Raw genomic sequence first — 15,447 nt, 5'->3', positions numbered from 1 at the left:
CTCTCATAACACCTGAGCAGTGCCACAGACTGATCGACTTCATGCCACGCCGCATTGCTGCAGTAATCCAGGCCAAAGGAGCCCCAACTAAATATTGAGTGCTGTACGTGCTCATACTTTTCATGTTCATACCTTTCAGTTGGCCAACATTTCTAAAAATCCTTTTTTTGCATTGGTCTTAATTGATATTCTAATTTTCCGAGATACTGAATTTGGGACTTTCATTAGTTGTCAGTTATAATCATCAACATTAAAAGAAATAAACATTTGAAATACATCAGTCTGTGTGTAATGAATGAATCTAATATACAAGTTTCACTTTTTGAATGGAATTACTGAAATACAGTAAATCAACTTTGTCATGATATTCTAATTTTATGACCAGCACCTGTATGTAAGGAACTGAAATGTTTCTGAACATTTTTCCAATGAAACAAAGAATATGTTTAATATTTATCAGGATCCTAATTATGCAGAAGATAAGTAAACCAAGCTCTGCTCTTGTACCATGAGAGCTTAAAGTAACAAATTTATGTCAGAGGTGTTTCTACATGCATAAAACTGCAATTACTTAATCTAGCAAAATCATCTCTCTCGGTATATACTAATGTTGCAGCTTGGTATATCCTCTTTAATAAAATCCCTGTGTGCGTCCAGGTGTCCGTGTGTGTGTGTCTTCTGGTGAAGTGCGCATGCGCGGGGCACGGTGCGATGCGCGATATTACTGTCGGAGAAAGTTACAGGTGTTTTACGGAAATACAAACCAGTATTACTGCAAGAGGAAATTAAAGGTACACAATACAGTGACGCATATTACAGCCACATACAAGCCAGTATTACTGTCAGAGGAGATTAAAGGCATATTACCGATGCGCATGCCTGTATTACCGCCAGAGAAAATTAAAGGTATATTACGGACGTACAAGATAGTATTACTGTCACAGAAAATTAAAGACACACAATACATGGCGGTAGCCCACGAAGAACGGTCAGCTCAGCAAGTAAACATCAACAAAAGAAAGGCTGAAAGAAAGAAAAATACGACCAACAAAAAGAATGCGGTCAAAGTCCCTTGCAATTTAATATAGACTGTTCCTACTAATGTTTATGCACTACTGTTCTAGCGCCCGTTATTGTAACGGGACTAAATGACTAGTATTGGTATAATTCCCTTACATCTTGGAACTGATCAGACATATCATTAACTTAAACTAGTACTTGGCTATTTTTGTAGAAACCACAATTAAGATTGAGTATGGTTGCATTTACTTTAGGTAAGCAAATGGGCAAGCTACTGTGCCTAGCAGTGTTATTCTGTTTCTTTGCTACTGTAAAGCCTGTGTGAGAAAGCAGACCACAACTTGATTGAAAAAGAAAATGCCATGAGGAAAGTAAGTTCCCCTCATCACCATCCATCAGTCATCCAGTCACCCATAAGATCAATGCCTGAGTATCATTTACTGATCCCAGAGCCAAATGCTTCTTTAATCCTCCATGCCTAGGATTCAGAAAGAATCAGATTACAGAAAGATCATTTCCTTGAATCAACACAAACTTAAGGGACTTTTCATTGCATAGTTAATGTCAGCATGGTGATGATATAACACAGGAAAAACTGTTGTTTTGGATTAATAGAGAGCACATTAAGATTGAGAACAATAGTGAGACAGTATTTGAGATAAAAGACAGCCACAGAGGGACAGAGCAAAAATGGAGTAAAGTTTCAAAAATTTAGGGAGCAGAAGTTAGAAAAGGGATCAGGATAAACTTACTGCAACATTGTTGAGAAGGTTAAGGTGTAAGTGATGGAATAAACTAACCAGAGTTAAAAAGAAGCTGCATCAGTCTTAAAGGAGGCAAAGGGAAGAATGTGTTGGGGCAGCTCCAGATAGACCTTAAAGTGTAGTCCTAATGAAATAATTTCAAGTCTGGACGAGAAACTCCCATATAAGACCAATCTCGTACTTAATAACCTACTTAATGCAAGGTTTCTTATCCTTTCAAAGAAATTGGAGAACATCTTTCATTTACATTATATTTTTATAGGTAAAATTGACATGAAACAAGTGAAAATAAAGTGTGTGATTCCATTTTTTTTAATAAATCTGAAGGAACAGTGTATCAGTTAGAGTTAAATAAATTCTTTATGCAGCAAATGTCAGTCCATTCAATGTATTTCCCTGAAAAAAATGTATACAGTACACCCCCAAAATTCAAAGGGGTTAAATTTCTTGAGCACCCGCGAATTGTGAAAAAATACCGCGACTTTTGGATGTGGTTAAAAAATGCCTTTTGAATGCCTATTTTTATAGTTTAAACCCTAAATACAGTATGCCCCCAAAGCACTTTAATTTTGTTGCAAACTCCGCTTAATACATTACCTAAAAAATTACCTTAATACATTACCTAAAAACAGAATGTAAAGGTAAACCCGTCTACAGTACTGTACTGCTATGTCTCCCGCGGTGCTAGAATGTAAGAATGTAAAATACCGATGTTACCGCTATACGTACTGTAATTCATGCAAGCGTGTTTTCTTTGGTATGTGCTGTCGTTTTCTTTGTTATAAGTAGAGTACATACATAATTTCATTTAATTAAAATACAGTAAAATGTATGGGTACTCACCAATGACGAATGATATTGATGATGAAGTAGCTGTGCTGTACGATGCAGAGGATTTAAAACTCCTCGGGTGGCACCTCTTCTTCAGGCACTTCAGGAGGAGTCGTATCTTTGGACGGGTCTTCTTCTGGTGGGGTTTCGTGCTGGCTTTTCTTTATAGGTTTCAGGAACATTGTGATGGGAAGTTGCTACATTGTCTCCTGTAGTGAACTGCTGGTACAATTTCCATGCTTTCTCCCGTATGATGTTACCATCCAAGGGGATGTTCTTCTTCCTGCAGTCGCTGATCCACAATGCCAAGGTAGATTCCATCCTAACGATATTTTTATTCCTTACGGTCATTACCTTTTTGGCACTATCATAGAAACATACAGATATGGTACTCCAGATCGCTGCTTCGCTCTTCTTTATGTATTGTGCGGTGCTTTCATTAATGCCATAGTGGCGCGCTACTGCAGCATAACTTTTTAGCTCCTGGAGCAAATCCAGTAGTTCAACCTTCTCCTGGAGTGTTTTAAACTTCTTCTGGCGCTTAGGCTCAGTGTCAGAAGCCTTAGAAGGTGCAAGGCGATTTGGCGACATCTTGTGCGTTTAAGAATAACAAAATGAATACAATAACAAAATGGAAAACACGAGGACACTTGGCTGGAGTCACATCACAGGGCAGCAGTCAATCAGCAGCAAGGAGAAACGAATAACGCTCTCGGATTGGCTACTTTCACCATCCCAAACCGCGTTTAGCGGTTGCTTCCTGTTCTCTCTACAGCACAGTATTGCCACGAAAAAAGCCATAAAAAATTGCAGAGGATATTTGCGCTTTCCACTAACAATTAATAGTTGTTCGCGGATTTTTCCTTAGAGCCTGAGTCCGCAAACCCTGAACTGTGACTTCGCGGTGGTCTACTGTATAATATACTGTATATGCATACAATTAAGAATTTTTGACATATTCTTACTATCTATGTTTCCAGGGAAATGTCATATGGTACAGATTACCTTATAAATACTACAAGGTTAGAAGTTTGGAAGCTTTAGTTAGAGACTAAATTCACTGTAAACTGTTTTTGCATTGTTAAAAATGACAGAACATTAACTACATAAAAAGTGTAAGATTGTAATGTACATTAGCTTAAATAGTGTGGTGCCCGGATGGGGGTGGTACCCAGCCGGGATGCCCAGGAGGAGCGGAGGAGGTCTTGTGCCTCCTCCAGACCACGAGGGGGCGACCACCCTGGTTGCTTTGGGGGCCACGGTTACAGAGCTTGGAAGCTCTACCCTGTAGGGGCCTGTGGTCACCGCCAGGGGGCACCCCAATGCCTTGGGGACCCTGGACCCCAGCGCTTCCGCCACACCCGGAAGTGCTGGGGGGAAGAAAAGAGGAGACATCCGGAGTGCTTCTGGGGTGCGCAGCTGGCACTTCCGCCACACTGGGGAGTGCCGGTGGAAGATTGCCGGGGAGCACCTGGAGCACATCCGGGTGCGTATAAAAGAGGCCATCTCCCTTCAGACAGAGACAAGAGTCAGGTGGAAGTAGGACGACGTTGGAGGAGGACAAGGAGGCGGCCTGAAGAGAAAGGCATTGTGTTGTGTGGCCAGGACTTTGGGGTCTGTGGGGCGAGTCTCTCTCATGGAGGGGTTGTAGGTACACCGCTCCCGCGGCACGTATGTGGGCGCACCTGCTACAGTGGGCCGTCCACAAAATTATTTGTTTCAGGGATTCCCCGCCTTGAAACAGGCGGATCGTCCCATCTGGGATGCCATTGTGGAGAACAGCCCGGACACAGACAGGCAGACATCATTTTGTCCCCCAACACACGTTTATTTACAGTCTATTATGTACAGTCTTAAATGCCACACAACACCAAACTCTCCCAAAGTCCAGGCCAACCACTATGCCTCACTCTTCCGGCCGCCTCTGTGTCTCCTCCTGAGACCTTGTCCAACTGCTCTCCCGACTCCAGCCTCCTTGTGAAGGGAGGCGGCCCCTTTTATTAGCACCCGGATGTGCTCCAGGTGTGTTCCGGCAATCTCCCACGAACACGCCCCAGTGTGGCGGAAGTGCTGGCTGCGTACCCGGAAGCACTCCGGGTGTCCCCACTCGTCTTCCCCCCAGCACTTCCTGGTGTGGCGGAAGTGCTGGGGTCCAGGGTTCTCCAGGCATGGGGGCGCCCCCTGGCGGTGACCACGGGCCCCTACAGGGTTGGGCTTCCCAGCTCTGTACCTGTGGCCCTCAAAGGAACCAGGGCGGTCACCCCCTCGTGGTCTGGAGGAGGCATGAGCCCTCCTCCTGTCTTTCTGGGCATCCCGGCTGGGTGCCACCCCCAGCCGCGTGCCACAATACCTAAAATCATTCAGCTGTCGAACCTTTTGACTTAATAAAGTGTCAGTACCTGACAATTTGACAAAGAATGAACGGCTTTTATGTGGTTAAACCTTTTTTTTCACCCTAGCATGAGACTAACCTTCATATTTTCCTATTAAGAACGAAGATTAAATGTTAACAATTCTTAGAGCCCCTATGTGATTAAAAATGAAGTATTTTTTTTACTCGTTTTATGACTTGTTCTTCCACCATCATTTTAATATATAACTGGAAAAATGATTGAAGCATTAGCTTTCAAAACCTGAAGTTAAACCAAGTGATTCAATGACTTCTGAAAATTGCAATCTATCACTCTTACTTGCAATAATAACCTTTTTGTCTCTTTCGTGGTTTCGTGTTATTTAATCCTAAGCAGTTTACAATTCTAGTGTATGTCTGTAGATGTTGCTGTTTACAGACATGGTCCTTGAAGACTGCAGTTGTTTTCACTACAACCAAGGCTACATTCACATTATAAGCCTTATTGTTCAATTATGATTTTTTGCTCAGATTGAATTTGCCTGTCTTGACAGTTCAAATTCATAAATACAAGTGGCCTCTGGTTAATGCTGCATTTCATTTACCACTGATGTCAGAGCTGAAAATGACGTCACACCCAAGTTGACTGCATTCCAGTAAAACATTCAGAAAAGCAATTTGTAAAAGAAGGCAAAAAAAAAGCCAGCTAGCTAGCTTTTGCTGTTTGTACATCTGTTGTTGGCATTGTTGCACCAAGAAATGTGTGGGTAAGAGAAAGGAGCCAGCACTAGTGGGAATGTGACTTGTCACAGCTATAGCTCTCCTCCACTGTCGTTTTGCTGTGCTTCTAGAGCTGGCTGATTATGGCAGTGCTCCACTAGTGCATTTAGGCAAAAAAACCACATGAATTCCAATCTGTCCATTCTCATTCACGTTGTATGGCCATAAATTGGATTTGTATCTAATTCAGGACTACATAGGAAGGTGACTCAAATCTGATATGAAAAGATCATATTTTTGTGTCAACACAGCCCTAAAAACATCAGATATGTATCACATTGAGGCAAAAACTGGATTTGAGTCACTTCAGCATGTTAATGTGAACATAGCCTATGTTTAGTTAAATATCTTATACATAAATGTCTATGCGTAGAAGTGTGTGTGTCTGTCTGGGCCGGAAGTGAGAGGTGGAGTCGGGGGTAAGGGCTCCACCTCCCAGGAGACAGAAAAGTCACTTAGCCACTAATAACACATGCTAGGCCAGCACATCAGCAAAACAAAACCTCAGAAGAAAGACAAAGTCATTAGCCGCTAACATCGGCAAAACAGTATCCCTTTTACTTTTCCTGCATGCCTCTAATACACAAGCGATGCGAGCATGTCAGCAGAACTAATCCTAAGAGAGAGATACCCAGAGTAGTTCCTTTCAATTACCTGACATCTCTACATTTCAGCTTTTTTCTGATGATTTCAATAGTTTCTAGGACCTCTTTTTACAGCACGGGCATACACGGCTAGTGTGATATAAACCCTCAAGTACATGAGCATGGACAGAAATCTGCTTACTGTTCTATAATCAGAGTGGAAAACACATTGTCAATTATCAAGAGTAGTCTTCATAGCAAAGACTTGGAAACACACAATCTCTTTTTTTTTCTAAATGGAGACAAGCACCCCATGCTGCACTGAATTTAGCTGTCTGTTAGCTCACAATATCCAGTGGTTTCAGAATTTCTTGTCAGATCTCATTTAGCTCTGTGATCTTAATATTATGGAGCTTTTTACTGCTGGAGTCATGTGAGTAGCCCTACCTCATCTGCATGCTTTGTGCAGATATGGAAAACGTTTCATTGTGTACTGTTGGTATTTTTGCAGAAGTCGTTGTAAGGATATGGGGTTCCAGGACTGCTGCATTGTGCCATTCAGGGTATCTAATTTGAGAACTTCATTTATGAAGTTTGCAGAAGACACTGGTGTCTGGTGTGACCTGGAATTATTTATATTCAATTGACATGAGGGCAAGATGAAACATTGCACCTCCAATTCTGAAATTATGCTTCTATCACAGAAAAGAATGTCATGTTCCAAGGGTGAGAAACTGCTCAAAGTAGAGAAATCCAATTACCTTAGAGTCTTATTTATGAGGGAGGGTAGAGGCAATCTTGAAATTGACTAATGTGTCTGCCCAGTGACAAGTTTTTCTAAAATTGTACCAGATGATGGTGCTGAAATAGGAGCAATGTTTAAACTTGCCAGTCTTCATCCCCATCTTCACCCCTGATCATTAAGTCTGAGAAGTGACTGAAACAATGCGGCCAAAATGCTCACTTGGGGTTTCTGTGCACCATGGCTTGGCTTAATCTCCTGTACAAGGTGAGTTGCCCAGCAATACAAGCTGGCCTTTGTGTGGAGGTACTACTTCTCTGGATTGACAGGAGGCCACAGAGGTAGTTTGAGCATATTATTATTATGTCACCTGGTCACTCCCCTTGGGAGACTTACTAGGTTTAGTAAACTTGAAGAAGATTGTGTGATGATCCGAATTGGTTCCAGCTGCCGTAACTTCTTTGAACCTGGAACAGCTGATAGACATGACTGGGTTGAGCCAGGCAAATGAGGACATAAACAGTAAGGTGCAAAAACTGAAAAGTGCTTTTATTTTCAAACAAAGTGTCCAAAGTGCCACTTTGTAGTAAATTATTCATAAAAACAGTGTTGGTAATGGTTAAAAGAGAGAAGTTGGGAGCATGCACTGATACCAAATTAGGACTCAAGAGCAGATATGTGATGGGTGACACCTTAGAACCACACTAGTTCAGATGGTGTGGAACAGTGTTAGGTTTTCACAGTAGCTGGAGTGCCAATCCTGCCCCCCAGGTTTTCCATGCAACAAGAAGGACCTTCTTGATGTAGGTTAATATCATACCCAGGATGGAGCAATTGCAGGTTAAGGGCCTTGCTCATGGGCCCAACGGAGTGGAATCACTTCTGGCATTTGAGAGATTAAAACCGGCAACCTTCCGATTGCTGGTGCAGATTCCTAGCCTCAGAGCCACCACTCTGTGGTTAAAACCTCCATAATAAAAAAGCAATAAAATGGGGTTAAAAATCACTAGCAGGAGATGTCCTTCCTTATATATATATATATATATATATATATATATATATTATATTATATACAGTATATATATATATATATATATACAGTATATACAGTATATATATATATATATATATATATATATATATATATATATATATATATATATATATTACTGCCAAAAAAATAAAAGGGAACACCAATCATCACAGTCTTTTTAAGTCAGTTAAGCTTCAGGGATATCAATCTATCTAGTTAGAAAGCATAAACAATTGTGAATCAACTTCACCTTCTTGGGTGCAAATGAAAATAACAGCAGATGTACTCAAGAGGCAACAACAATACCACCCTCAAAAAGGGAATTGTTTTGCACTTGTCACTACTGGTAGCATGAGGTAATAACTGCAGCCAATTCAGATTGCACAGGTAGACCAGCTCCTCTAGAATGTCACATCCATTCGTGCCATCACAAGAAGGTTTGCTGTGTCTCCCAACACAGTCTCAAGAGCATGTACTTGAAGGTTTAAATAACACCCACACACCCCACATACACAAAATAGGAGCTATAGTACTTCCTTCCCACTATTTCACTACTACTGGCAAAAACAGTCAACCTTCACATGGGCCAGTCACCTCATTCGATTCCCTTTTGCAGTGCCCCAAGCCCGATGCTTTTAAAATTTGATATCAAGCTTTGGAAATTTGATATAGTGCTTTTGAAATCTGATATTAAGTTTAAGGATGTTGAATTCAGAATCTAATATTAAGTTTAAGGACGTTGAATTCAAACTTATAAAGCGTGATATCAAATTTTAAAAACTTGATATCTAATTTCAAAAGGTCAATAACAAATTTCAAAAGTGTGATATCAAATTTTATAAACCTGATATAAAATGTCATAAAAAGGAAAATGGATTAAATGTTTAAACTACCTGCCATACCATATTAGTATTTAAGCTCTCTTTTTTGAAATTAAGTTTCAAAAGTACAATATCAAATTTTAAAAGCTGGCCACTATCAGTTAATTTCTGCAAGTGTGCCCTGTACACTCTGAGCCAGAGCACAGCATGTTTATCTATTTTTAAACTGCTCTTTGACATGGACCTAAATGTGTCTGATCACTGAGTGAAGAGAAGACTGAAGACACAATCTGAGGGATTATACTACCTCTCTATTGTCCTGGGAGTGTCTGGGTATTCCCTAGAAAGAGTTGGAGGAATTGAGGAAGTTGTTGCGAGGGAAAGAGGAATTAATATCTATCTAAATTATAGACAGACAGTGACGCTTAGTTTTTACACCCTTCACCCTATTACCACCAGCATGTTAATGTAGAGGGACACTTTTGATGTCCTATAAGACATGTTTCAAATATTTCTGTAGTGTGCCTCTTGCAAAACAGTAAAGTTGATGATTTATATTTGTGACAAAGTTCTAAACTGCAGGGTAAATATAGGTCAGTGAGGCTGATAGATACTGTTTCAAGAAGTTGATATATTCATATAGTGTTTTTAAAATGATAGGCAGTCTGAGCTCTTGGTGGTATTTTTATGATTTCTATATACAGTACAGACAATTACATTGGTTTTGATTGTGAAGATAAAAAAAATCTAAACAACTGCTTGCTCATTGACTGTGTTTTAGATATGGAACAGGGTATGTCTCTTCACTCTGTACACCTCAGGCTCTAAATATAACACCAGGTCATGTCACTTGCAGAAATTCTGTAATTATCCTGCACTTATGGGGAGTATTGATAAGGGGATGAGACAGAGTATAGGAGTCAGTTTGTTTTCTGGTGCAAAGAAAATTATCTGCATCTTAACATCAACAAAAGCAAAGAACTGTTTATTGATTTTTGCAGCAGTAAACAGCTTCTATGTTAGGTCACTATTCAAGGAATGTATTTAGAGGTGTTCCATTCCTACAAGTACTTGGGGTCCACATTAATGACAGGTTGGACTGGTCTCAGAAAATAGAAGAACTGTATAAGAAGAGGCAGAGCATGCTCTTTTTCCTTAAGAGACTGCATTCCTTTAATGTGACATCCTTCACATCTTCTATAACTCTGATGGCCGGTGTGATTTTCTATGCTGTGATGTGCTGGGATAGTGAAATCACTTCAGGAGAGGCCCACCGAAACAATAACCTAATTAAATGGGTAAATTCAGTTATAGGACGCAATCTGGACCTCCTGGAGGTACCAGCAAAGGAGATAATTAAAACAAAACAGTGTGCCATTATGAACAAAGCTACACATTGTCTCTCTCACACACTACAAACACGGAGCACTTTCAGGCAAATTATTCAGCAGAAGTGTGTCAAGAAATGTTACTGAGGCTCCTTTATACCAACAGCAGTACATCTGCATAATATTTCACTGTGACTGTGACTGCCCAAGTCAGAACCTTTCCTATAATTTTAATTTTCTTGCCTTATAATCATCCGTGTGTGTTCAGACCAAATTATGTGTGTATATCTATTTATTTATTTACCTACCAATCTATGTATTTATTCATTTAAAGACCTTCTGCAAAATGCCAAATATCCCCTTGGGGACAGATAGTAGATAGATAGATATATCTACCTATCTATATAATCATATCTTTAGCTTATTGTAATTATATCCTTTGTGCTTTCAAAAATGAAATTAGTACTGTATAATTCATAACAGAAGGATTTGGGATATTTTTAAAGTTAATTTTTGTTGGGACTCTAATTAACTGCTTATTTTTTGTCAACATTTGGCTTAATTAAAAAAATCTTCATACTGCATTCTGGAAAGAAAGAAATTACAATCAGACTGATCTCAGACTATTGTATTACTTTATTACTTGCTCTAGCATAGCTGCGGTTTTGTGATGTGAAACATGAGATTCAGAACAAATGTGATTCTCAAAGCGAAAATACATACATACATCTCTAAGAATGCAAATGTCCCTAACAACTTTATATTTATTACATAACTGTCCATGTGATAAATGTTTTGCAAAATTTGCTGTATATTCTATAATGTCTCAATAACATACCAGAGAAATATGGCACAACTCAAACATATGGGGATGCTGTTGCAAGGCTAGAATTAAATAACTTATGTTTCATTAAGCTGCACTTACAAAAAATATATTTTTTTTTTTTCCAGGCACTCTAGATTACTGTCACATTCCAAATATATGTACTGTATGTTACATTAATTATCAACTCTAAATCAACTGCTGAAGCCAATATAAATAAGTGCAATTTATGAAATGTGATATCTTTCCAACAGATCTAGAGAACTGAACCAGACTGACACCCTGGTTCAGTGTTTTTTCAGTATAAACAGTAACTCTAAAGGAGTTTGAAGGTGTTAATTCTACCGTTAGAATATCATGTGCAAGTGATGAATATTTGCTTTTTTATCCATATGGAAATATTGAGAAAATTATATTTTTGTTTTTATAAACACTGCATTACAGTATGCACAGCTGTCATCTTTTTCAGCCTGTTTATGTTTCACCTACTGTATATACCTTCTCAACAAACAACAAAGTTCCCTAGTTACTTGTATAACAGTTCAAACTTTGTCTACTGGCCAGTGTACTTGGAACTTCATTTTGCAGAAACAGTAATTATTACAAGAAAACCATCAAATAAGTGTTTATTAATGACATTGAACAGGCAAATATCAGATTTTCATGCAAACAGTGCCAACAGATAAAAGTGATATACTTGAACAAATGACATATGAAATTCACACACTGTATTTATTTTCATAATCTAAATCAGTGGTTCTCAACATTTAGTGTTCAGGCTCCTCTGTGGCCAAAGATTTATGTCCCACCCCACTTCTTCTCTTAATCAGGCTCCTACCTTAATTAAGCAAACCATTATTCCCCAGTTTCTATGTATTAGATGGTTAAAAGTTAATTTATTTTCCTTTTAATTTTTTTAATGTTCTGGTTATTTAAAGAATTATTTACTAATAAGCACAAAAGTGGGTAACAGTGAAGTTGCTACTACTTTCAGACTCAATTGTGCTGGTATCTGCTCTGCTCTATATTAATTGCCTGCATTCAGATAAAATTAAGAAAGCAAACTTCACAGATAAAGTGATTAAAAAAGTAATAATTTAAAGATTCCAAAAAATACATATATGTCTTAATTTTCTCTAAGTGTAAATATGACACTACTGCACTTTCCTAAATGAGAAAAGAAAAAAAAAAGGTCAGCTGATAAATGAGATAAATTAAAGGTAACAATACCTGACTGAAAAACCTGCAGCCACAGGGGACTCGACTGAACCATTGATCTAAATGAACAAAGATGCTGAATTATCAAGTGAAAAAGTAAGTTCACCCCTACTTTTATCACCACTCCTAATACTTAAAATTAGAATCATTTGTTTAGATTAGGTGTCAATCTTACAATTGAAGGAATTTTGCATGGAGGAAATGTAAAAATGTAACTGAGCTGCAAAGAATGACGGGATTTAAGCAAAATGCCTGCAAAAAGTAATTGCTGCTAAAAGAGGCAATAACAGCTTTTGAGATCAAGGGTGAACTTACTTTTTCCTCAACAGACCATTAAATCTATTGCTATTTTTGTCGAAAAAATGATTGAAAAACAAATTCCCCTTGTACTTTTATTCAAGCATTAGCTGTGCTACCCGTACGGGTTCATATTCTGTATAAGTAATCAACAGACTTCAGTGTTAACTGCTATAGTGCATACAGTATTTGAATGCAGATGTCTCTGTTACATGCCATTTAGTAGAAGATTCCTAAAAGCAGTGTTAATGTTTGTGAAGCGACATCTATTGGAATAACAACCGCAATGTATTTCATTACTAAAAACGTGATGCGCCGTCTTTTGGACTGACAGAGACACAGCAACTGGACAGACAATCCTTTTATTACGGTAGATATCCTTAGCTACAAGTATTGTTTGCCTTAAGTTCTAATGTTTCTTTTCTGTTCAAATACGTTAAAAAAGTAAACAATTCACATGAGGTGTACTTACTTTTTCACAGGGTTATAGCTATGAAAAGTTTAAAATATTTATACACCAAAATATAAATTGTGACAGACCTTTGCTGTACAGAAAGTTATTTCTGCATTTATATTTATTTTCTTATTACAGTATTATTAATCTTAACAAATAGGCTTACACCAAAAAATACATTAATGTTCAAGCTATACACAAACGTTGTTCTGGGGGTCATTTTCACCGTACTAAGAGTGTGCATGCTCTCTGTTTCGGTCACACCTGGGATCAATCCCGTAAACAGTAATAGAAAACGTGAAACACAAACGATCCAGTGGTCCGTGATAAAGATGTTTTTTGAAGCTCAGCCACCTAACGCAGCCATTGTTTGGAGAATAGTGCTCTCAGCTTACCGTGGCAGCCATGCCATGTACGGTTAACACTGTCATCACCGTAATCGAAATCAATGTAATGGGGCTCATCCCAGGCTGATATGATATCACGATCCTCAACACTGTAGGCACATACTGTACTTAAAGGTAAAGTTGAAGGTGAGTATCTTTAGCCCGGGCTATTAGAACAGTTCGTGTTTAGGTTTTTTTTTTTTTTTTTTTGTTAATTTGTTTGGCAACTATTGGTCCGGTATGTGTGCATAACTGCCCACATGTCGAACAGGTTTTAGCTCCAGTTATGACTGCAGTTGCCGAGATAGGCGCCGTCCTTCCCAAACTGGACTAGTGGGGTTCAGGTAGTGGGTGAATTTGAGTAACATACTATAAACGAACTCCATCTGTTCACTAGTTGATCTTTTTTTTTCTGAGTCAAGTGAAACATTTTTAACATTTTTGTTCGCAGAGATTCCATCATCTGTAACTGAATTATACATCGTTTTCGAATTCAGTTTTTCAACAAGTAACGAGAACTCAGAATGCGGATGATAGGGGCTCACTGGTTACAGGTTGGCAAAATCTATAGTCGGCTAAAAGATTATAACTTTTTACATTGGTCTTAAGACGACTGACATCCAGATGTGAGGGGAGTGACGCGGGCCACGGTCGTCATCGACGCGACGGAAAAGGCTATAGCAGACCGGAAGTGAGCTCGTGGACAAAAATTAGATGGAAAAAGAAGAAAAAAGAAGAAAAACTCTAAAGAAATCATAGTTGTCGCACGTTTCTTCTCGTTTCAGTTAAACAGTATGCATAAGTAGATAAGGGAGGGCAAGAAGAATAGACTGAAAAGCAAAAGAGGTAAGTAGACAGTCATGCAAAGCGGGCTGAGAGTTAATATTTACAAAGTGATTTTTCTCTCCTGTACAGTACCTGCAGACAGCACTCTTCAGAAACATCGCCCGTTTACCTAGTGAACACACTCACGTCATATACAGCGTTGTTTTCAAAAGATTCTTTTGATCAGTGCAATAGCGTTCATTGCTACAGTATATTAGCAAAGATTTTTCCGTTAATCGACATAAACGTATTGCACTACTTAGGGTTCTGCATCATTGAACATACTATTACACACACACACACACACACATATATAGAATTTTTTTAAATAATTTTTTTCTTCATTAATTTAAATTGCTGTTTTTGCCGTTTATAGGTATTTCTCTACGGTATCTTATTACCGATTTGAGTTGCGTTCGTATGTGTTTTATAGAACGCTTATTATGTGCTTTGTGAAATGTAATAATTAAAATACATTTTGCTACATTTTTAATGCATGCTTACAGCAGTTGTGTGGAAGTGATGTTAAATACAGTGCAGTGTTCTTTCCTTCAAAGACTGACAATTTGGGAAGGCAGCCGGAAGAAGAATAATTATTGAATTGATGTATTGTAGATTATTTACCGAGCGTGTTTTTTTCTCTCTTTGCCTCGCCGGCGTAATAGATGGATCAACACGTTAACAATTATCTACAAAATCTTAACAATAATGTGCAAAATTAAGGGACAATTGTACACGTGGAATATTTTTAGTATCCATTTCTTGGACATTTTTGTTTCCCACTTTTCACCGCACTTCAGCTTAACAGAGGCGCAGAGCATACATGTAAAGCTTAATCAATATATAATGTTCACGTGCCTTGTATTTGATACTCGGATAAGTGTCGTTTCTTTCCATGCCCAGTTAATCATCCCATCTAAGTGGTCCTGTCTGTGACATCATTATGGAGACAGACAGCGAGCAGAGCTGCAACTCAACAAACGGCAATACATCATCAGGGGGAAATACCCGAACCCCACAGATTTCCCAGATGTCGCCATATGAGAGACAAGCTGTGCAGGTTAGTGGCCGCATTTAAGAGGTTTAAGTGAAATTTAATTTACTGTTTTCTGTAGTATAAAATTATTGCTTTATGAATGAATATGTGAGAGCGTTAGCTCAGAAATCTGAAAGATCAAGTATGTGCAGCAA

General features: G+C 38.7%; 1 protein-coding gene across 1 annotated transcript in view; it reads left to right on the top strand.

Moving 5' to 3' along the window:
• The first annotated feature begins 14,087 nt into the window (after window positions 1–14,087).
• Window positions 14,088–15,447, top strand: part of phc1 (polyhomeotic homolog 1) — a 51,666-nt gene continuing 50,306 nt past the window's right edge. The window contains exons 1-2 of the mRNA XM_028809960.2: window positions 14,088–14,277; window positions 15,160–15,316. Coding sequence (XP_028665793.2) covers window positions 15,200–15,316 — 117 coding nt within the window. The 5' untranslated portion in view covers window positions 14,088–14,277; window positions 15,160–15,199. The remainder of the gene's footprint in view (window positions 14,278–15,159; window positions 15,317–15,447) is intronic.

The sequence above is a fragment of the Erpetoichthys calabaricus genome, chromosome 9 (genome assembly GCF_900747795.2).
Source record: "Erpetoichthys calabaricus chromosome 9, fErpCal1.3, whole genome shotgun sequence".
In the NCBI taxonomy this organism is placed as follows: domain Eukaryota; kingdom Metazoa; phylum Chordata; class Cladistia; order Polypteriformes; family Polypteridae; genus Erpetoichthys; species Erpetoichthys calabaricus.
The sequence above is the reverse complement of the archived record's forward strand: the minus strand, read 5'-3'. Positions and strand labels throughout refer to the sequence as shown.